General features: G+C 43.5%; 1 protein-coding gene across 2 annotated transcripts in view; it reads right to left on the bottom strand.

The window, feature by feature from the left end:
• Nucleotides 1–23,590, bottom strand: part of tead1a (TEA domain family member 1a) — a 112,839-nt gene that overhangs the window by 45,848 nt on the left and 43,401 nt on the right. For both annotated transcript variants that reach the window (XM_046347213.1, XM_046347223.1), the window contains exon 3: nt 14,095–14,335. In XM_046347213.1, the coding sequence (XP_046203169.1) occupies nt 14,095–14,296 (202 nt within the window). In that variant the 5' untranslated portion in view covers nt 14,297–14,335. The remainder of the gene's footprint in view (nt 1–14,094; nt 14,336–23,590) is intronic.

Raw genomic sequence — 23,590 nt, 5'->3', positions numbered from 1 at the left:
AGCAGAACAGTCCACACCAGACCCTGACCATAGCGTCGACATCACCGCAGAACAGTCCACACCAGACCCTGACCATAGCGTCGACACCACAGCAGAACAGTCCACACCAGACCCTGACCATAGCATCGACACCACAGCAGAACAGTCCACACCAGACCCTGACCATAGCGTCGACACCACAGCAGAACAGTCCACACCAGACCCTGACCATAGCGTCGACATCACAGCAGAACAGTCCACACCAGACCCTGACCATAGCGTCGACACCACAGCAGAACAGTCCACACCAGACCCTGACCATAGCGTCGACATCACAGCAGAACAGTCCACACCAGACCCTGACCATAGCGTCGACACCACAGCAGAACAGTCCACACCAGACCCTGACCATAGCGTCGACACCACAGCAGAACAGTCCACACCAGACCCTGACCATAGCGTCGACACCACAGCAGAAAAGACAAATAAAGAACCCCAAGCCCAGCGGCTCTCACCCCCTCTGAGCACCCCCCTGTCAGCCACCCTGATAGCCCTCCTGACAAACCCCCCACACCCACTGAGGACAAACACAAGACACAGATTGTTCTCCTTATGGACTCAAATGGGAAATTTATACAATTATTTATTTATTTTCCCAAACACAGTGTGTCTAAACTCTGGTGTCCAAACACCCAGCGCTCCCTAGACCTTCTGTCTGAGGACCAACTAGGTTCACCTAGCCACATAATAATACACACAGGTACAAATTACCTGAGAACACAGGAAAGGATGGCCACAGCACTGAAGGAAGTGATTGAAAAAGCTTCTTCTACTTTCCCCAATGCACAAGTGGTTATCTCCATCCTGCTACTATGAAAAGACTTCCACCCTGCTACCATACCGCGAGTAAACGCAAATATTTCCCGTGACTGAGCCTCAAAACCAAATGTTTTCCTGGCACACCACTTCACCCTGGACTTGAACAGCCTCTTTGACCAGGTCCACCTATACAAGGCAGCAGTGCCCACTTTCACCCAGACTCTAAAGGACATCGCTCTCAAACGCAGCCCCAACACTTCACATAGGAGCAACAGATCTGTAGATACCCAGCCCAGACATGCGAGACACCCCCCCCTCGGACATACACTTAGAGGACCCACGCCGAGACGACCTTCATCCACACCACAACACTACCAGCCACATACACACCCCCACCCCAACCAATCAACATCCCCCCAAGTCAACCATGCTCACACCCTATTTAGGTCCCCTCAGATCAGAACTATGCTCCTCCTGCCCACCCCATACACCCCACCCCCGCAAAGAGGGTCCCAACGTGGAAGTCACACATACGTCCAGGCCGTGAGCGGGCAAACAGGCCCAACCCCCCACTCTAACAAGCCAATGGCAATGGCATGTACCAGAAGCTCAGCAGGTTCTGCTCACACTTACTGGCCTGAGGCCAAACCACACAACCAACAACATTAGACACTTTGTGGAACACAAAGCCTTCACTATATCATCCTGGAATATCCAGGACCTGAGGTCATCTGTTTTTGGCCTAAAGAGCAGTAACCTGGACATCGTCAAAGAAATCGGAAATACAGACATTGTCATCCTACAAGAAACCTTGTATAGAGGAGACGGACCCACTGATTGCCTTCTAGGTTACAGAGAGCTGGTAGTCCCATCCACCTATCTACCAAGTGTGAAACAGAGAAGGGACTCAGGCGGGTAGGCAAATTTGGTATAGAGCAGACCTAATTCACTCCATTAAATTAATCAAAACAGGAACATTTTACATTTGGCTAGAAATTCAAAAGGAAATTATCTTTAATGAGGACAGCTTCTCCATCCTGGAGGGGGAAATCAATCATTTCCAGGCCCAGGGACATGTACTAGTCTGTGACAACCTAAATGCCAGAACCGGATAAGAACCTAACACCCTCAGCACACAGGGGGACAAACACCTGCCTAGAGGTGACAGCATTCCCTCCCCCATATGCCGCCCTAGGCACAACTATGACAACATAACCAATAAAAAAAACGGGTCACAAATCCTGCAGCTCTGTTGCACGCTGGGTATGTCCATAGTCAATGGTAGGCTTCGAGGGGACTCCTATGGTAGGTACACCTATAGCTCATCTCTTGGCAGTAGTACTGTAGACTACTTTATCACTGACCTCAACCCAGAGTCTCTCAGAGCGTTCACAGTCAGCCCACTGACACACCTATCAGACCACAGCAAAATCACAGTTTACTTGAACAGAGCAATACTCAATCATGAGGCATCAAAGCCAAATGAACGGAGTAATATTAAGAAATGCTATAGATGGCTGGAATGCAGTTTGGAAACCTACCAAAAAACAATTAGGCAACAACAAATTCAATCCCTTTTAGACAACTTCCTGGACAAAACATTCCACTTGTAATAGTGAAGGTGTAGACTTGGCAGTAGAACATCTTAACAGTATATTTGACCTCTCAGCTTCCCCATCAAATCTAAAAATCTCAAATAGAAAACCAAAGAAAATGGACAACAATGACAAATCGTTTGATGAAGAATGAAAAAATTTAAGAAAGAAATTGAGAAACCTGTCCAACCAAAAACAGTCTACGCCTTCACTAGGTGAATCACTAAAACAATACAGAAATATACTACGGAAAAAGAAGGACAGGCACGTCAGAAATCAGCTCAATGTAATTGAAAAATCCATAGACTCTAACCACTTCTGGGAAAATTGGAAAACATTAAACAAACAACAACACAAATAATTATCTATCCAAAATGGGTAAACCACTTCTCTAATTCTTTTTGGCTCTATAACAAAAAACAAAAAACAAACAGCAAAAACATATACATGATCAAATACAAATCTTAGAATCAACTATTAAAGACTACCAGAACCCATTGGATTCTCCAATAACCTTGAATGAACTACAGGACAAAATGAAAACCCTCCAACCCAAAAAGGCCTGTGGTGTTGATGGTATTCTCTATGAAATTATCAAATATACAGACAACATATTTCAATTGGATACACTAAAACTGTTTACATCATCCTTATCTCTGACATCTTCCCCAAAATTTGGAACCAAGGACTGATCACCCCAATCCACAAACGTGGAGACAAATTTGACCCCAATAACTACCGTTGGATATGCGTCAACTGCAACCTTGGGAAAATTCTCTGCATTATCATTAACAGCAGACTCGTACATTTTCTCAGTGAAAACAATGTACTGAGCAAATGTCAAATTGGCTTTTTACCAAATTATCGTATGACAGACCACGTATTCACCCTGCACACCCTAATTGACAAACAAACAAACGAAAACAAAGGCAAAGACTTCTCATGCTTTGTTGATTTCAAAAAAGCCTTCGACTCAATTTGGCATGAGGGTCTGCTATACAAATTGATGAAAAGTGGTGTTGGGGGAAAAACATACGACATTATAAAATCCATGTAAACAAAGAACAAGTGTGTGGCAAAAGAACACACACATTTCTTCCCACTGGGCCGTGGGGTGAGACAAGGATGCAGCTTCAGCCCCACCCTCTTCAACATATATATCAACGAATTGGCGAGGGCACTAGAACAGTCTGCAGCACCCGGCCTCACCCTTCTAGAATCTGAAGTCAAATGTCTACTGTTTGCTGATGATCTGGTGCTTCTGTCACCAACCAAGGAGGGCCTACAGCAGCACCTAGATCTTCTGCACAGATTCTGCCAGACCTGGGCCTTTACACTAAATCTCAGTAAGACCAAAATAATGGTGTTCTAAAAAAGGTCCAGTCGCCAGGACCACAAATACAAATGCCATCTAGACACTGTTGCCCTAGAGCACACAAAAAAACTATACATACCTTGGCCTAAACATCAGCACCACAGGTAACTTCCACAAAGCTGTGAACGATCTGAGAGACAAGGCAAGAAGGGCATTCTGTGCCATCAAAAGGAACATAAAATTTGACATACCAATTAGGATTTGGCTAAAAATACTTGAATCAGTTATAGAACCCATTGCCATCTGGGATCCGCTCACCAACCAAAAATTCACCAAATGGGACAAACACCAAATTGAGACTCTGCATGCAGAAAATATCCTCCATGAACAACGTAGAACACCAAATAATGCATGCAGAGCAGAATTAGGCTGATACCCGCTAATTATCAAAATCCAGAAAATAGACGTTAAATTCTACATGCACCTAAAAGGAAGTGATTCCCAAACCTTCCATAACAAAGCCATCACCTACAGAGAGATGAACCTGGAGAAGAGTTCCCTAAGCAAGCTGGTCCTGGGGCTCTGTTCACATACACACCCCACAGAGCCCCAGGACAGTAACACAATTAGTCCCAACCAAATCATGTGAAAACTAAAAGATAATTAATTGACACATTGGAAAGAATTAACCAAAAAACAGAGGAAACTAGAATGTTATTTGGCCCTGAACAGAGAGTACACAGTGGCAGAATACCTGACCACTTTGACTGACCCAAACTTAAGGAAGCTTTGACTATGTACAGACTCAGTGAGCATAGCCTTGCTATTGAGAAAGGCCGCCATAGGCTGACCTGGCACTCAAGAGAAGACAGGCTATGTGCACACGGCCCACAAAATTTGGTAGAAACTGAGCTGCACTTCCTAACCTCCTGCACAATGTATGACCATATTAGTGACACATGTTTCCCTCAGATTACACAGATCCACAAAGATTTAGAAAACAAACCCGATTTTGATAAACTCACATATCTACTGGGTGAAATACCACAGTGTGCCATCACAGCAGCAAGATTTGTGACCTGTTGCCACAAGAAAAGGTCAACTAGAGAAGAACAAACACCATTGTAAATACAACCCATATTCTCTCTCTCATATCTCATGTCGTAAATTTTTGGAGGAGTCTCTCTCCCCCTGGCCATGCAGAAAGAGACACATAGAGAGAACAAAGGATTTCACATGGCAAACTGATACAAAAGGTCCACTTGTGAGAATGTGGGAACGGTCCGTGGACACTTAAGGGATGGGTATGATGAGTGTGTTTCATTTGGTGACCTCAGACTGGACAGGATACACAACTATATCTCTGATTGTGTACACCTCTCAATTATGGGGTTTGCGTCTAATTATTGTTATAAAATGAATGAGTAAAGATGAAACTATTTGTGAAATGATGTAAGGTGATGTTAACCTCTTGAACCTCTGGGGGCAGTATTTCATTTTTGGATGAAAAACGTTCCCGTTTTAAACAAGATATTTTGTCACGAAAAGATGCTCCACTATGCATATAATTGACAGCTTTGGAAAGAACACATTTCCAAAACTGCAAAGATATTGTCTGTGAGTGCCACAGAACTAATGCTACAGGCGAAACCAAGATGACATTTCATACAGGAAGTGAGGCGCTCCAGATTTTGGAGGCACTGTGTTCCAATGTCTCCTTATATGGCTGTGAATGCGCAAGGAATGAGCCTACACTTTCTGTCATTTCCCCAAGGTGTTTGCAGCATTGTGACGTATTTGTAGGCATATCATTGGAAAATTGACCATAAGAGACTACATTTACCAGGTGTCCGCTCGGTGTCCTCTGTCTAAACTATTGCCTAATCTCCAGGTGCGTGCATTTGTCCATTTTGAACAGAGGAGAAACCAAACTGCCATCTCTGATTTATCATCGAATAGATTTGTGAAAAACACCTTGAGGATTGATTCGAAACAACGTTTGCCATGTTTCTGTTGATATTATGGAGTTAATTTGGAAAAAGGTTTGCGTTGTAATGACTGAATTTTGGGGGTTTTTTATTAGCCAAACGTGATGAACAAAACGGAGCAATTTCTCCTACACAAATAATATTTTTGGAAAAACGGAACATTTGCTATCTAACTGAGAGTCTCCTCATTGAAAACATCTGAAGTTCTTCAAAGGTAAATTATTTTATTTGAATGCTTTTCTTGTTTTTGTGCAAATGTTGCCTGCTGAATGCTAGGCTTAATGCTATGCTAGCTATCAATACTCTTACACAAATGCTTGTGTAGCTATGGTTGAAAAGCATTTTTTGAAAATCTGAGATGACAGTGTTGTTAACAAAAGGCTAAGCTTGTGAGCCAATATATTTATTTCATTTCATTTGCGATTTTCATGAATAGTTAAAGTTGCGTTATGGTAATGAGCTTGAGGCTATAATTACGCTCCCGGATACGGGATTGCTCGTCGCAACAGGTTAAACCTTTAATGAAAGATAATTGTATTCCGTTTAAAGTTTAACCAAGTCATTGGCCCACTCCCGTGAGCACAGACATGATCTGGTGTCATGGAACAGCCATTTTCTACTGTTACGAATAAACATGCCTCCTGAGGAAATTCTCCTCAGACCACGCGTACCTCGATGGACACTGAGGGGGCACAGGTTGAGTTTAGACCACAAAAACCTCAGTGTCCGCTAAGGTTGCAATGGTAGTTGAATTCCTAACCATAACACATGGAGCACAATACACCCAGACCATTATAATGCTTCTCTAGGGCATAACACAGACAGTTTTGTTGCCTTACATTTCTCCATACATTTCCAGAGCACTTGTAATTTGAATTTTACACACCTTCAATAAAACTCCCTGACCTCCATTGTGCATAGTCAATAACCTGCCTTTCTGACAGGACAAAGTCATGTCTCACCACTAAGGTCGTAAAATAACTGATCACAGCTCGCCTACCTAAAATGACCCTTCCAAAACATTTCACACCACAAAAGACAACTCCCCTCTACTCATAATGCAGAAAATATAGCTGAACTATTGACTTATTTTACACAAGGCCTGTGCAATTATTTAAATCAGAGTAGTAAAAATACATTGAGAAGTGCAACTTCAGTGTGTTTCCATCCTTTGTTGAAGATAACATGTATAGATCGCACTATTTTTCTCTCTATAAGCATTATCTTGGCTCTCTAAGAAGCAGGATAAATTGTATGGGAAGTATGTAAAGTTTAAAGAGAGGAGAACTCTGTGGAGCTGTTCCTCAAGGTGAGCCTTTCCCACAATGCCATACAGGTCCATGCCAGGGAGAATGAGTGGCTCAGTGTCAATACCAACTCTGCCCGCACCACAGAGCTACTGTACTGTAGAGAGCAAGCTGGGATGGGCGTCGACTGACAGACAGGCAGACCACTAGCTGTTTGTAACACGACTTTAAACAATCTCTTTGAGACTTGAGGACATTACAGAAACTCAACTTAAGCTGCTAGCATTTATAGTTGTATTTGTACTAATACAGCACCAGGTCACACTTATAAATGCTAGAAGCAGAAGTTGAGGCTCTGTACTGTACCCATTATAGAGCGAAGCATACGGTAATGTTACACGTTACTGTAGCTCCATGACGTTGTATGTACCATACTGGGAGGACAGCCTGAAGGAGACCCCAGGATGTTCACCATTACCTTGAGGGCACGAGGACTGTATGTCTTCTCATACTGGGCATGCTGGCAGCTTGGATGCACAGGATCTTATCCACAATAGCTAGAAGGTAGAGATGAGATATTCTCATGTAAACCAAATCAATGCTCACCCGTACACAGTTTCCAATCCCTGGTTTATAAACCATTTTTTTTGTTTTAATCACTTTAATTGAGCTATTTGTTGGTGACAGTGTCAATGCACTGGATTTTACATTTAAAATATCTCAGAACTTAAAAAGGGCCAAATCCAGTCACTACCTGTACCTCAGTCACTACCTGTTCCAGAAGCAGAGGGGGTAAATGGTCATGTCACTAATGGTGCTAGCTACATACTCCAACCTGCCTCTGCTCTGATCTCTCCTCCAGCTAAACCAGGCTGGGATTTTTGGCCTGGCCAACAGAGTGACAGCAGATTGCTATGGTCTAATGGTGATGAGGCATCATGACAGGCCTCTCCACTCCCAGGATAAATGGTGGCAGAATGGAACCACAACAAGAGTCCTATCTGCTCCTCATCTAACCCAGCAGGAGTTAGTCAATACTATTTAAAAACACAGATTTCTCTCTGGAGTTAATCGCTCTGACAAAAGAAGTGCAATGTGGCCTCTGGTGATGATGTCAGGAAAATGTCCCATTCTTCTCTGAATTGGATTACACTGTGGTGTGGTCGATAACTTCACAGACAACATGCATTAATACAGCATGTGGAGGAGGTATATGTGTTGTGATCAGTCAGCCTCTAGCAGTCCTAGGGTTCCTCAGAGACTTCCCCCAGCCCCAGTCATTCCCCTCAGCCCCAGTCATTCCCCTCAGCCCCAGTAATCCCTTCCCCAGCCACCCCCCAGCTTCAGTCACTCCCCCAGCTCCAGTCACTCCCCCAGCTTCAGTCAGTCCCCCAGCTCCAGTCACTCCCCCAGCTCCAGTCAGTCCCCCAGCTCCAGTCACCCCCCAGCTTCAGTCACCCCCCCCAGCTCCAGTCACTCCCCAGCTCCAGTCACTCCCCCAGCTCCAGTCACCCCCTGCTCCAGTCACCCCCTGCTCCAGTCACCCCCTGCTCCAGTCACCCCCCAGCTCCAGTCACTCCCCAGCTCCAGTCACTCCCCCCAGCTCCAATCACACCCCCAGCTCCAGTCACTCCCCCAGCTCCAGTCACTCCCCCAGCTCCAGTTAGTCTCCCCAGCTCCAGTCACTCCCCCAGCTCCAGTTAGTCTCCCCAGCTCCAGTCACTCCCCCCCAGCTCCCCCAGCTCCAGTCACTCCCCCAGCTCCAGTCACTCCCCCAGCTCCAGTCACCCACCCAGCTCCAATCACACCCCTAGCACCAGCCACTCTCCCCCAGCTCCAATCACCCACCCAGCTCCAGTCACTCCCCCCAGCTCCAATCATCCCCCAGCACTAGCCACTCTCCCCCAGCCACCCCCACCTAGTCACTCCCCTTTCAGTCCCAGTCAACCCCCCCCCAGTCAATAAACATTGTTTAGAGTAAAAAGGCAGTTGCTATAGAGACAGTTACTAATTAACTGCATTGAGCGGAGGGAGCAGAGGGCTGAAGAGAGGCACTCAGGAGGACCAGAACCTCGCCTCACTCCGCCGCCTCTAGTGAGCAATCTAGGCCGCTTTGCGTCATTCCTCCAGTCTCTCAATGTTCAGATTCCAATGCCACCCAACACGGTACCGCAAAGTACCTCGTCAAACAATGTCTCATGTCGTGAGAGCTCAATCACTGTCTGTTGTCTCATAAGGATGCGACCCGGCGGACAGCACAATTAAGTTATTGAATCCAGGCCATCTGTGTGGTTCCAGCACTAACTAATGCAAACCATTGTATTTCTATCAACCAACCCACTTAAATCAGCCTAGAGCACCTCTCTGTTTGGGGGATTAGAGGGAGGGCTCACAGCATAGTGATCGTCAACAGGATTTGAAGGCAATGATCCCGCGTTAGCGGAGACTGGATTCATGGTAAACGCTGCATATGTCGGCTCAATTGGAAATTACCTTTAAATTTTGATTGTGAAATCTGTAACGCTTCGGCGATACAGATTAAATTAGAGCCCTAAAGTGGCCTTAAGTGTTATAAATGTTTGAGTAAAATTCCAGAGAGATCATTCTTATGTCTACAGATGGTAAACAAACAATCAACTAGAGTCTAGAAAAGATCCAATGCTGAGGACCTCTGCCCTACCCTGTTCTGATCCTACTCAATAAATCACAACCCCGAAGGAAGCAGTCGTGCAAAATTCAATAAACAAAAACTCAGACACAAAGTAGATGACTCTATTTGACTCCATTGTGGGTCAAGAGCCTCAGAAACAACCCGAATACATTACAGCACAGTATGCATCACTGTTGAATTATACACAACAACGTATAGAAGTACACACACTTATAACCAGCAGAAGTTCACAAAAAGCTCTCAAAGTGCCACAGTGCTGATAATTCTGAAATTAAAAATGTTTATGGTTTCTCCATCTTACATAAGATTTCTTACTCAGTAAGAGGCCTGAGTTTGAAACAGACTGTGAGCTTGGGTAGTGAGGTCACATGAGAACAGTGGCAACGAACCATATAGATTATTCAAAATAACCACCCTTTGCCTTGATGACAGCTTTGTGCACTCTTGGCATTCTCTCAACCAGCAACATGAGGAATGCTTTACCAACCATTTTAAAGGAGTTCCCATATATACTGATCACTTGTTGGCGGCTTTTCATTCACTCTGCGGTCCAACTCATCCCAAACCATCTCAATTGGGTTGAGGTCGGGTGATTGTGGAGGTCAGGTCATTTGATGCAGTAAGCTATCACTCTCCTTGGTCAAATAGCCCTTACACAGCCGGAAGGTGTGTTGGGTCATTGTCCTGTTGAAATCAAATGATAGTCCCACTAAGCGCAAAACAGATGGGATGGTGTATCACTGCAGAATGCTGTGGTAGACATGCTGGTTAAGTGTGCCTTGAATTTGAAATAAATCACTGACAGTCTCACCAGCAAAGCACCTCCAAACCATCACATTTCCTCCTCCATGCTTCACGGTGGGAACCCCACATGCGGAGATCATCCGTTCACCTAATCTGTGTCTCACAAAGGCACGGCGGTTGGAACCAAAAATCTCAAATTTGGACTCAACAGACCAACGGACAGATTTCCACTGGTCTAATGTCCATTGCTCATGTTTCTTGGCCAAAGCAAGTCTCTTCTTCTTATTGGTATCCTTTAGTAGTGTTTTTTTTGCAGTAAGTCAACCACGAAGGCCTGATTCACACAGTCTCCTCTGAACAGTTGATGTTGAGATGTGTCTGTTAATTGAACTCTGTGAAGCATTTATTTGGGCTGCAATATCTGACGTGCAGTTAACTAATGAACTTATCCTCTGCGGCAGAGGTGACTCTGGGTCTTCCTTTCCTGTGACGGTCCTCATGAGAGAGTTTCATCATAGTGCTTCATGGTTTTTACGACTGCAATTGAAGAAACTTTCAAAGTTATTGAAATGTTTCAGATTGACTGACCTTCATGTCTTAAAGTAATGATGGACTGTCGTTTATCTTTGCTTATTGGAGTTGATCTTGCCATAATATGGACTTGGTATTTACCAAATAGGGCTATCTTCTGTATACCACCCCTACCTTGTCACAACACAACTGATTGGCTTAATTCCACAAACTAACTCTTAACAATGCACACCTGTTAATTGAAATACATTCCAGGTGACTACCTCATGAAACTGGTTGAGAGAATGCCAAGAGTGTGTAAAGCTGACATCAAGGCAAAGGGTGGCTACTTTGAAGAATCTCAAATATAAAATATATAAAACACTTTTTTTGGTTACTACAGTCATGGCCAAAGGTTTTGAGAATGACACAAATATTAATTTTCACAAAGTTTGCTGCTTCAGTGTCTTGAGATATTTTTGTCAGATGTTACTATGGAATACTGAATTATAATTACAAGCATTACAAGTGTCAAAGGCTTTTATTGACAATTACATGAAGTTGATGCAAAGAGTCAATATTTGCAGGGTTAACCCTTCTTTTTCAAGACTGCTGCAATCCACCCTGGCATGCTGTCAATTAACTTCTGGGCCACATCCTGACTGATGGCAGCCCATTCTTGCATAATCAATGCTTGGAGTTTGTCAGAATTTGTGGGGTATTGTTTGTCCACCCGCCTCTTGAGGATTGACCACAAGTTCTCAATGGGATTAAGGTCTGGGGAGTTTCCTGGCCATGGACCCAAAATATCAATGTTTTGTTCCCCCGAGCCACTTATTAATCAATTTTGCCTTATGGCAGTCCTTCTCAAATAGTGGGGGAGCGATGCTAGGGGGGGCTCGTGTGACCCCGGGGAACATGCTTTTTTTTGCCATGGGGATTAGGTTTTTTTTGCACCGAACAAGAGCACACAGCACAGAGCAGGAGATATGAAGTGCAGATAACAAACCCTTTAGAGACACCATGGAAAAATATTTAACAGGGATGAAAAGAAAGGCGGAGAGAGACGGAGATAATGAGACAAACGTAAGTCTCCCGAAAGCTAAGACGAGGAAATATGACGAAGCGTATGTAGCGCTTGGCTTCACTGTGACTACGGTGGGAGACGAGGAAAGACCGGTATGTTTACTGTGTCTACAAATGTTGGCAGCGGACAGCATGAAGCGAAATAAATTAAGGCGTCACTTAAAGACATTACACCCCAATAACGCCAATAAGCCGCTTGAGTTTTTTCAGCGAAAACGTGCCGAATATTGCTAACAATCGTCCGCTTTGTGAATGCTACTTTAGTAAACCAGTGAGCACTGTTAGCATCATATAAGGTGGCGTACGAAATTGCTCAGTGCAAAAAAAACACTCCATAGCAGAGGAGCTGATACTGCCTGCAGCATTAGACATGGTCTCTGTCATGCTGGATGACTCAAGTGCTGCAAAAATAAAAACTACCCCTCTGTCCAATGACACTGTCGCCAGACGTATAAATTACATTGCTAATGATTTTAAAGAACAGCTGAACCTTTGACAGCTCTTTGGTCTTGGCCATAGTGGAGTTTGGAGTGTGACTGTTTGAGGTTGTGGACAGGTCTTTTATACTGATAACAAGGTCAAACAGGTGCCATTAATACAGGTAACGAGTGGAGGACAGAGGAGCCTCTTAAAGAAGAAGTTACAGGTCTGTGAGAGCCAGAAATCTTGCTTGTTTGTAGGTGACCAAATACTTATTTTCCACCATAATTTGCAAATTAATTCATTAAAAATCCTACAATGTGATTTTCTGGATTTCTTTCTTCTCATTTTGTCTGTCATAGTTGAAGTGTACCTATGATGAAAATTACAGGCCTCTCTCATCTTTTTAAGTGGGTGAACTTGCACAATTGGTGGCTGACTAAATACTTTTTTGCCCCACTGTATTTCAAGGTGTTGGGAGCAACTGCTTGCATGCACATTACCACTCCACTATGTCTCCCTGTCATGGGTTTTGCACCATCAGTACAGATACCAACATGAGCAGCAGCTACGTTTGACTACACACGGACCGTTGTTGTAATTTCCATGAGAGAGTAACGGTTAATGTGATTGGATGTTAATTATTTGACTAGGCTACCTGTATTTGACATTGTGGTGTTACTTCGCTGAACACTAGATGGTTTAATTGAATTTTTGGGAGTGAGAAAAAAACCTCACCCAAATGTATAGCCCTGTTGGAAAATATAAAAAGACTGTTTGAAAATGTTTTTAAAAATGTGAACACCATTTTTATATGGCGTACCCCACGGCATTGCACATGCCCTGTACACAGTTTGGGAATACCTGTTATAGTGCAATTCATTTATTGTTTAGTGTTGTTTAGTGTTGTGGCTTTGCTGGCATGCACCTAAAACATTATTTAATTTTTTCCCCCACCAAGATTTACATGCTAAAATCACCACAGCATGAGAGCTTATCTCGTTCCCAAACACTTCTGACCCAATGTGCGAAGAGTCTGGTGGACCAACTTGTCAAACTTGTCCTTCATTAGCCAATACAGAAAGATCAAGAGAATCTCCCGGCGCATAGGCATTGGCTTAATCTACCAACCAATCATCTCCCACAACACCTTCCCCCCCTAACCCTCACCATAACTCACAGTTGTGTGATTCACAGAAATGTAATTATGAAAAATTCTTCACTCAGTAGGTCACTCCCATAGAATTCTATGGTCACTCCCACTACCTACTTTGAATCATTGATATCCTAGGCTTATGTGCACTGTGCGAAATAGCCTGGGGACAAGGTTACATGAGAGCAGACAGAAGAGAGGAAGAGTGAGGGAGTGTGTGTGTGAGAAACAGGGGAAGGGGGAGGGGGGAGAGTGTACAGCGCAGCTGGTGGCAGACATAAGACCATCTGCTCCCCAGTAATGGTTCACACTAGCTTTAGTTGTAAACCCCTGCCTCCCTCCTGTAGCACTCAAGGCCTCCAGCAGAGACTGACTGGTCGCATCTCTCCCTAACTTACAGCACTTTCACACTCTCACTAACTTCCAGAAACACTGTACAGTATATGTGTTCCTTCTAATAATTCTGCTAAATATAGCTCCCACATTCTCCACTTCTGTGAACAATAGCGCAGTTCTAACAGCCTTCATTGGGGTTCTTCTCTCCCTCCTTCCTCGTAGCCTACTCACCATACATCTTTCCCTCGTCTGAGAGGATGATTTTCCTGCGCCCACAGGGGGGGTAGATGGCCAGCGCCTCCTGGAAGCTCTGTTCGATGTCGGGGCTCCACACCCCCTCGGGGTCCCCGTCCATGCCCTTGTCGGCCTCGTCGCTCATCCTCTCCATGTCGTCTGCAGGGCTCTCGCTTCCGCTCCAGCTGCTATGGTCCATGGTGGCAGTGCGCTCGTCCAAGCCCAGGCCCTGAGCACACTAGGGGGAGAACATGTAGAGGAGCAGTGGAACAGACAGACAGACAGTCAGTCAGTTAGTTAAAGAGCAGAATGTAAACAAATGATTTATATATACACACTAGATGACTGTTGATGGTGCTGTGTTGAAGCCACCGTGCCTCCATCTTGGCACTCCCCCAACATTGTATTTTTTGGGGCAAACTATAGAAATGCATTTATTAAGGTCAACATTCGTTTTTGCCACACATTATATTACAGATACCTTAATGCATACTTTTAAATGATATTATGTGAACAAAACATAAACATTTAAATATTTTCCCATGTTACTGGTTGAATCTGTGTTTGAAATTCACAGCTCGACTAAGGGACCTTACAGATAATTGTATGAGTGGGGTATAGAGAGGAGGTAGTCATTCACAAGTCAATATTTAACACTATGATTGCACACAGAGTGAGTCCATGCAACTTATTATGTGACTTGTTAAGCAAATTTTTACTCCTGAACGTATTTAGACTTGCCATAACAAAGGGGTTGAATACTTACTGACTCAAGACATTTTCAGCTTTTCATTTGAATTTCATTTGTTAAAATTTCAAAAAACATAATTCCACTTTGACATTATGGGGTGTTGTGTGTAGGCCAGTGACAATCTAAGCCATTTTAAATTCAGGCTGCAGCACAACAAAACGTGGAAAAAATCAAGGGGTGTGAATACTTTCTGAAGGCACTGTATACGTGCATACAGTGGCTTGCAAAAGTATTCACCCCCTTGTCATTTTTCCTATTTTGTTGCCTTGCAACCTGGAATTAAAATAGATTTTTTGGGGGGTTGGATCATTTGATTTACACAACATGTCTACCACTTTGAAGATGCAAAATATTTTTTCTTGTGAAACAAACAAGAAATAAGACAAAAAAACAAAACTTGAGCGTGTATAACTATTCACCCCCCCTTCCCCCAAGTCGGTACTTTGTAGAGCTACCTTAAGCAGCAATCACAGCTGCAAGTCTCTTGGGGTGGATGTCTCTAAGCTTAACACATCTAGCCACTGGGATTTCTGCCCATTCTTCAAGGCAAAACTGCTCCAGATTCTTCAAGTTGGATGGGTTCCGCTGGTGTATACAACAATCTTTAAGGCAAACCAACAGATTCTCAATTGGATTGAGGTCTGGGCTTTGACTAGGCTATTCCAAGACATTTAAATGTTCCCCTTAAACCACTCAAATGTTGCTTTAGCGGTATGCTTAGGTTCATTGTCCTGCTGGAAGGTGAACCTCCATCCCAGTCTCAAATCTCTGGGAGACAAACAGGTTTCCCGCAATAATTTCCCTGTATTTAGCACCATCCATCATTCCTTCAATTCTGACCAGTTTCCCAGTCCCTGTCAATGAAAAACTACCGCACGGCATGATGCTGCCACCACCGTTTTTCACTGTGGGGATGTAGTTCTCGGGGACTGAGAGTTGTTGGTTTTGTGCCAGACGTAACATTTTCCTTGATTTTAGTCTCATCTGACCAGAGTACCTTCTTCCATATGTTTGGAGAGTCTCCCACATGCCTTTTGGTGAACACCAAACATGTTTGCTTATTTTTTTCTTTAAGCAATGGCTTTTTTTCTGGCCACCCTTCTGTAACTCCCAGCTCTGTGGAGTGTACGGCTTAAAGTGGTCCAATGGACATATACTCCAATCTCCGCTGTGGAGCTTTGCAGCTCCTTCGGGGTTATCTTTGGTCTCTTTGTTGCCCCTCTGATTAATGCCCCCTAGGTTGTGAGTTTTCGTGGCCAGCCCTCTTTTGGCAGGTTTATTGTGGTGCCATATCCTTTCCATTTTTAAATAATATATTCAAAGTTTTGGAATGTTTTTTATAACCCAACCCTGATCTGTACTTCTCCAGAACTTTGAGCTGTTTGGAGTAATACTTGGTCTTCATGGTGCCCCTTGCTTAATGGTGTTGCAGACTCTGGGGCTTTCAGGACAGGTGTAAATATACTGAGATCCTGTGACAGATCATGTGACATTTAGATTGCACACAGGTGGACTTTAACTAATAATGTGACTTCTGGAGGTAATTGGTTTCACCAGATCTTATTTAGGGGGCCCTGAACAAGGCAGTTAACCCACTGTTCCTAGGCTGTCATAGAAAATATGAATTTGTTCTTAACTGACTTTTTTTTTTAAATGTCACTTAACCAATTTTTTTCATTTCACTTCACCGATTTGGACTACTTTGTGTATTTTGAATTCCAAATAAAAATCCATTTAAATTACAGGTTGTAATGCAGCAAAATGAGGGGTGAATACATTTGCAAGGCACTGTAGTTACAGTTGAAGTCAGAAGTTTACATACACCTTAGCCAAATACATTTAAACTCAGTTTTTCACAATTCCTGACATTTAATCCTAGTAAAAATACCCTGTCTTGGGTCAGTTAGGATCACCACTTCATTTTAAGAATGTGAAATGTCAGAATAATAGTAGAGAGAATTATTTATTTCAGCTTTTATTTCTTTCATCACATTCTCATTGGGTAAGAAGTTTACTTACACCAAATTAGTATTTGGTAGCATTGCCTTTAAATGGTTTAACTTGGGTCAAACGTTTCGGGTAGCCTTCTACAAGCTTCCCACAATAAGTTGGGTGAATTTTGGACCATTCCCCCTGACAGAGCTGGTGTTTCTGAGTCAGGTTTGTAGGCCTCCTTGCTTGCACACGCTTTTTCAGTTCTACCCACAAATTATCTATGGGATTGAGGTCAGGGCATTGTGATGGCCACTCCAATACCTTGACTTTGTTGTCCTTAAACCATTTTGCCACAACTTTGGAAGTATGCTTGGGGACATTGTCCATTTGAAAACCCATTTGCGACCAAGCTTTAACTTCCTGACTGATGTCTTGATGTTGTCCCCATGTGCAGTTGCAATCCGTAGTCTGGCTTTTTATGGCGGTTTTGGAGCAGTGGCTTCTTCCTTGCTGAGCAGCCTTTCAGGTTATGTCGATATAGGACTCGTTTTTACTGTGGATATAGATACTTTTGTACCTGTTTCCTCCAGCATCTTCACAGGGTCCTTTGCTGTTGTTCTGGGATTGATTTGCACTTTTCGTACCAAAGTACGTTCATCTCTAGGAGACAGAACGTGTCTCCTTCCTGAGCGGTATGCCGGCTGCGTAATCCCATGGTGTTTATACTTGCTTACCATTGATTGTAGAGATGAACGTGGTACCTTTAGGCATTTGGAAATTGTTTCCAAAGGATGAACCAGATTTGTGGAGGTCTACAATTTCTTTCTGAGGTCTTGGCTGATTACTTTTGATTTTCCCATGGTGTCAAGCAAAGAGACACTGACCTTGAAGGTAGGCCTTGAAATACATCCACAGGTACAAATGATGTCAATTAGCCCATCAGAAGCTTCTAAAGCCATGACAACATTTCCAAGTTGTTTAAAGGCACAGTCAACTTAGTGCATGTTAACTTCTGACCCATTGGAATTGTGATACGGTGAATTATAAGTGAAATAATCTGTCTGTAAACAATTGTTGGAAAATGACTTGTGTCATGCACAAAGTAGATGTCCTAACCGACTTGTCAAACTATAGTTTGTTAATTAACCAAACATTTGTGGAGTGGTTGAGAAATGAGTTAATGACTCCTACCTAAGTGTATGTAAACTTCCGTATTGGACAACATACATGATCTGCATTGGCTGTGAATGACAATAAAAGAGACAACAATTGTAATATTTGCACATTGTTATTTTAGCAGAAAACTGCTACAGTATTATATGAAGGGTGGTTTATTTGACATGGAACGGTAACACCTGAAATTTATAACATTTTGTTTAGAAATTTGTTTAAGTTCAGAAATTGCATTCTTCTCACATTACTCTGTAGGCTACTCAGTATGAGAAGAGTGCCATCCTCCTGCATCTTACATGTGCTGTAGTTATTGAACTCTGCCTGCTGGACCCAAGAGGCAAACTCTGTCTTATCTAGGATGGAGTGTCATGACCTCCATCTAACCTGCCACCTGAATGTACAGTCGTGGCCAAAAGTTTTGAGAATGACACAAATATTAATTTTCACAAAGTTTGCTGCTTCAGTGTCTTTAGATATTTTTGTCAGATGTTACTACGGAATACTGACATATAATTACAAGCATTTGATAAGTGTCAAAGGCTTTTATTGACAATTACATGAAGTTGATGCAAGGAGTCAATATTTGCAGGGTTAACCCTTCTTTTTCAAGATTGCTGCAATCCGCCCACTCCCTTGGCTGAGAAGCAACTCCACACATGAATGGTCTCAGGATGCATTACTGTTGGCATGACACAGGACTGATGGTAGCGCTCACCTTGTCTTCTCTAGACAAGCTTTTTTCCGGATGCCCCAAACAATCGGAAGGGGGATTCATCAGAGGAAATGACTTTACCCCAGTCCTCAGCAGTCCAATCCCTGTACCTTTTGCAGAATATCAGTTTGTCCCTGATGTTTTTCACGGAGAGAAGTGGCTTCTTTGCTGCCCTTCTTGACACCAGGCCATACTCCAAAAGTCTTTGCCTCACTGTGCGTGCAGATATACTCACACCTGCCTGCTGCCATTCCTGAGAAAGCTCTGTACTGGTGGTGCACCGATCCCACAGCTGAATCAACTTTAGGAGACAGTCCTGGCGCTTGCTGGACTTTCTTGGGTGCCCTGAAGCATTCTTCACAACAATTGAACTGCTCTCCTTGAAGTTCTTGATGATCCGATAAATGGTTGATTTAGGTGCAATCTTACTGGCAGCAATATTCTTGCCTGTGAAGCCCATCCCAGAAACCCTAGACCCACACCATTTGCATACTGCCCCAACAGATCCACAGATTATGCAATCTCTATTGCACTCCACACTGCCCTTTCCCACCTGGACAAAAGGAACACCTATGTGAGAATGCTAGTCATTGACTACAGCTCAAAGTTTAACACCATAGTGCACTCAAAGCTAATCTATAAGCTAAGGGCCCTGGGACTAAACACCTCCCACTGTAACTGGATCCTGAACTTCCTGACTGGCCGCCGCCAGGTGGTAAGGGTAGGTAACAGCACATCCGCCACGCTGATCCTCAACACAGGGGCCCCTCAGGGGTGTGTGCTCAGTCCACTCCTGTACTCCCTGTTCACTCATAACTGCACGGCCAGGCACGACTCCAACACCATCATTACATTTGCCGATGACACAACAGTGGTAGGCTTGATCACCGACAACGACGAGACAACCTATAGGGAGGAGGTCAGAGATCTGACCATGTGGTACCAGGACAACAACCTCTCTCGCAACGTGATCAAGACAAAGGAGATGATTGTGGACTACAGGAAAAGGAGGACCTAACATACCCCCATTCTCATCGACGGGGCTGCAGTGGAGCAGGTTGAGAGCTTCAAGTTCCTTGGTGTCCACATCACCAACAAACTAACATGTTCCAAGCACACAATGACAGTCGTGAAGAGGGCACGACAAAACCTATTTCCCCTCAGGATACTGAAAAGATTTGGCATGGTCCTCAGATCCTCAAAAGGCTCTACAGTTGCACCATCAAGAGCATCCTGACTGGTTGCGTCACTGCCTGGTATGGCAACTGCTCGGCCTCCGACCGCAAGGCACTACAGAGGGTAGTGCGAACGACCCAGTACATCACTGAGGCCAAGCTTCCTGCCATCCAGGACCTCTCTACCAGGCTGTGTCAGAGGAAGGCCATACAAATTGTCAAAGACTCCAGCCACGCTAGTCATAGACTGTTCTCTCTGCTACCGCACGGCAAGCGGCCCGGAGCGACAAGTCTAGGTCCAAGAGGCTCCTAAACAGCTTCTAACCCAAGTCATAAGACCTGAACATCTAGTCAAATGGCTACCCAGACTATTTGCTTTGCTCCCCCCCATCCCCTCTCTTTACACCACTGCTACTCTCTGTTGTCATCTATGCAAAGTCACTTTAATAACTCTACCTACATGTACATACTACCTCTACTAACCGGTGCCCCCACACATTGCCTCTGTCCGGGAACCCCCTGTTTATAGTCTTGCTGTTGTTAATTTACTGCTGCTCTTTAATTACTTGTCACTTTTATCTCTTATTCTTATCCATATTTTTTTTAAACTGCATTGTTGGTTAGGGGCTCGTCAGTAAGCATTTCACTGTAAGATCTACACCTGTTGTATTCGGCGCATGTGACTAATACAATTTGATCTGATTTGATCTACACTGATTGAAGTTACTTTCTGGAGATGGCCATACAGCTGCAACCCTCCCCTCATTCTCATCCAGTTGCCGAGCAGCAACGCCTTATTCTCAAACAAGATCCTATTCATGTAGCACGCTTTGTGGTAAAGAGCAACTATAGCAGTAACATGTTTCCTCTAGAATGTCAGTACACTAGAGGATATTGTGTGTGTGTGTGCATGCGTGAGTGTGCGTGCGTGTGTGTGATTGATAGGGGTGGAGGCTGCTGTTAAAGAATCTCACGTAGAGTAGGCGTAGCTTTGACTCAATTAATTTGTGTGCCGAGTGCTGACACGGCACAACCAACTCCTGCTATTGGTGGGGATGGAAAACGTAACATTCCAATCACTAAATGAGTGGTCTTTTACTTCTCTCCCCCTGACAGAATTATGAACGGAGTTAGTAAATCACTTACCGCTGATAAATAAGGGTTGTCAGATGTTGAATTAATAATTAAAAATACCTTCTCCTTTCGTTAGTTTGACATAGTAGCATGATTTGAGGAGTAAATGGCAGCGATAGTGGGAGAGGATTCAATAAGGTAAACAAAGAATAATGTTAACTTAAAGGGACTCTTTTGGCATTTCAGAATCTGTCGGCAGATATATTTATGGAAAGGACAACAGTGACACTCAGAAGCGTTTTGGAGATGCCTAGCTACCATACTCCTCACTGCCCAGCAGGATATCTGGCTGAGGTTTTCCTCCACACTCCCACAAGTGTCTTTCCCAGAACCCATTTCTCTAGGAAGTAGAAAGAGGCTTACAGCACCTAACATGATAAAATATTAAGCTCTTTCCTGTGGCACAGCCACATACATATGTGGTACATATGGTACATATGTGTGTGGCAACCATAGACATACATATTCACAGCCCACCAAAGTTCAAAATATAGGCATTTAGGAACACACAACGATGGCTGCCTATGTTATTGATTCTAAACCATAAAAATAATTGTTTTGTATAATATATGAGTAACATATGCATTTAGTACTGATTCTAAATGAGAATTAGTGTGTGACACAAGGATGTTTTCTGCAATAAGTAAATCCCTACAGATCACCATTGTGGCGTTGAATTGCCAAAGAACAGAATCCTATGAGAGTAGTCACGTCACTGTAATGAAAACTGCATAATTAACTATTCTGTTGAGTTTAAATGTATCACTTCCTTAATCTGCATCCAGGGCCTTGATTTCTAGAATACACCAACTATGATTTTTATGAGCAACAAGAGGGCAAATTTTTACAAGTCTGATGATTTGTTTCTCAATGTTAATGTTTTTGCAGAGTTTTCAATATCATAGTAGAAGAGTGTATAAATGGTTGAGCTCTTCCTGTGAGAAAAAAAAACGAAACATTGAGAAGAGAATCTGAATTGACTAATTTGGATCTGATGTTTGGACATGGTTGCTCTGTTATGTTGCGATGGTACACAATGCGGGGCAATGTCTCAGCTCAAACAGTCTTTCTGCTCCACTCTACTAATGCAGGGCAGGAGGGAGGGAGGGGGACAAGGGGAGCCAGAATGTTGTGATTGGTACAAATTGGCCATGCTAGATACTGGAGTGGGACTGCTTGTCCAGGGCCCCAGTGGCAGATGGGAGAGGGAGATTATTCATGCAGCAATATACTGTGGTTATACTTACACTGCACTTCATCCTCCAGACAGGGACAGCCTTCCAAACAAACGCCATGACATGAATGCGATTCCACAGAAACAGGGCATACATCCACACCGGGCAGCCGTCTCGCTCTGTCTTTCTCTCCCTTGTCTGCTCTAATTCCAGCTCTTCTGGGGCTACGTCGATGTATGTGCAGGGAAATAAGGAGGTCGCCAGACAGTGTGTTGTAATGAAATGTAATGATATGTATGAGTGTTTGCATCACCTGGGGGTTGATCATGTTACCACTGTAACAGTAAACACAAGCAGCAGTGTGGTCCTGACTGAGATGTTCTCTCTCTTGGAAGCTGCATCCATCTAAAGTGAAGCCAAAACACATAACACTGCCTCCATGGCATCCAATCTTCTGCAATTTCTGGGAAGCTGTTCCCCACAAGGGCAGTGTGAAAACACTTCAACACAACATTACTAAATGGACATGGCCATGCCTGAAATGATGTATAGTGGGATATTTCCCTATTAATCTGCCCATTGAACAGGAGTTGGACTCCCGAAAGAAATGGGGCTTAAAAAAATATATATATCCATATAAGCACACAAAGATGGCAGTTACAAAGCCTGTACATATTTCTGTGAACACCACTGACAAGGTTATTCATAATACAATTTTGCATTTTGTAATTATGAAATGAGACGTACGTGTATAAATACATACAGATTTAATACAAAAGGGTTAATTATCTACAAGAGGCTACAAACAAAGGATGTTCTTAGATCTTTTCCAACATATCACTAGCAAGCGTTGAGAAAAAATGCTTTTATCCCGTGCTATTCAGTACATTTCTACTGATAACATGAATTACTTATACGCTGCTATTAGTTTATGAGTCTATCATAAGGCTGGAAATTCAATTAGGAATGACCTGACAATCCCTTCTTTCATGCTTTTCTCTGTCAGATATATCTTTGCATTTCAATAGCATGATGCATCAGTGAAAGAGTGTGCCCATCTTGTTCAGTGTGCCATTACAGTACTGGGCTAAGTGAGACACGGCTCCTTTATCTCTCTGGGGAGGCCTCTGCACAATGCCATTATTTCAATATCCCTCCACCTGAACGGGTCTATTTACTACCCTACTATGCCATTACACTGTACACATCCTTTGTCACCTTCATAATTGGAGAAATGGAGAGGAGAGGATGCAAAAGACGGAATATTTCTGAAATGCTGACTTCTGCCTTCTCATCTAAGTCCTGTGGATTGCACTGCATTTGATGCAATTGGAGTTACACTACATTCATAACAAGATGTGGGACCTAATCCTATGATTTTTTTTGTTTGAATGTCTGACTGATAGGAGCGTGCCCTCCTTCTTCCAACACCTGACAG

The sequence above is a fragment of the Oncorhynchus gorbuscha genome, linkage group LG01 (genome assembly GCF_021184085.1).
Source record: "Oncorhynchus gorbuscha isolate QuinsamMale2020 ecotype Even-year linkage group LG01, OgorEven_v1.0, whole genome shotgun sequence".
NCBI lineage: Eukaryota > Metazoa > Chordata > Actinopteri > Salmoniformes > Salmonidae > Oncorhynchus > Oncorhynchus gorbuscha.
This window is presented reverse-complemented; position numbering and strand designations above follow the sequence as displayed.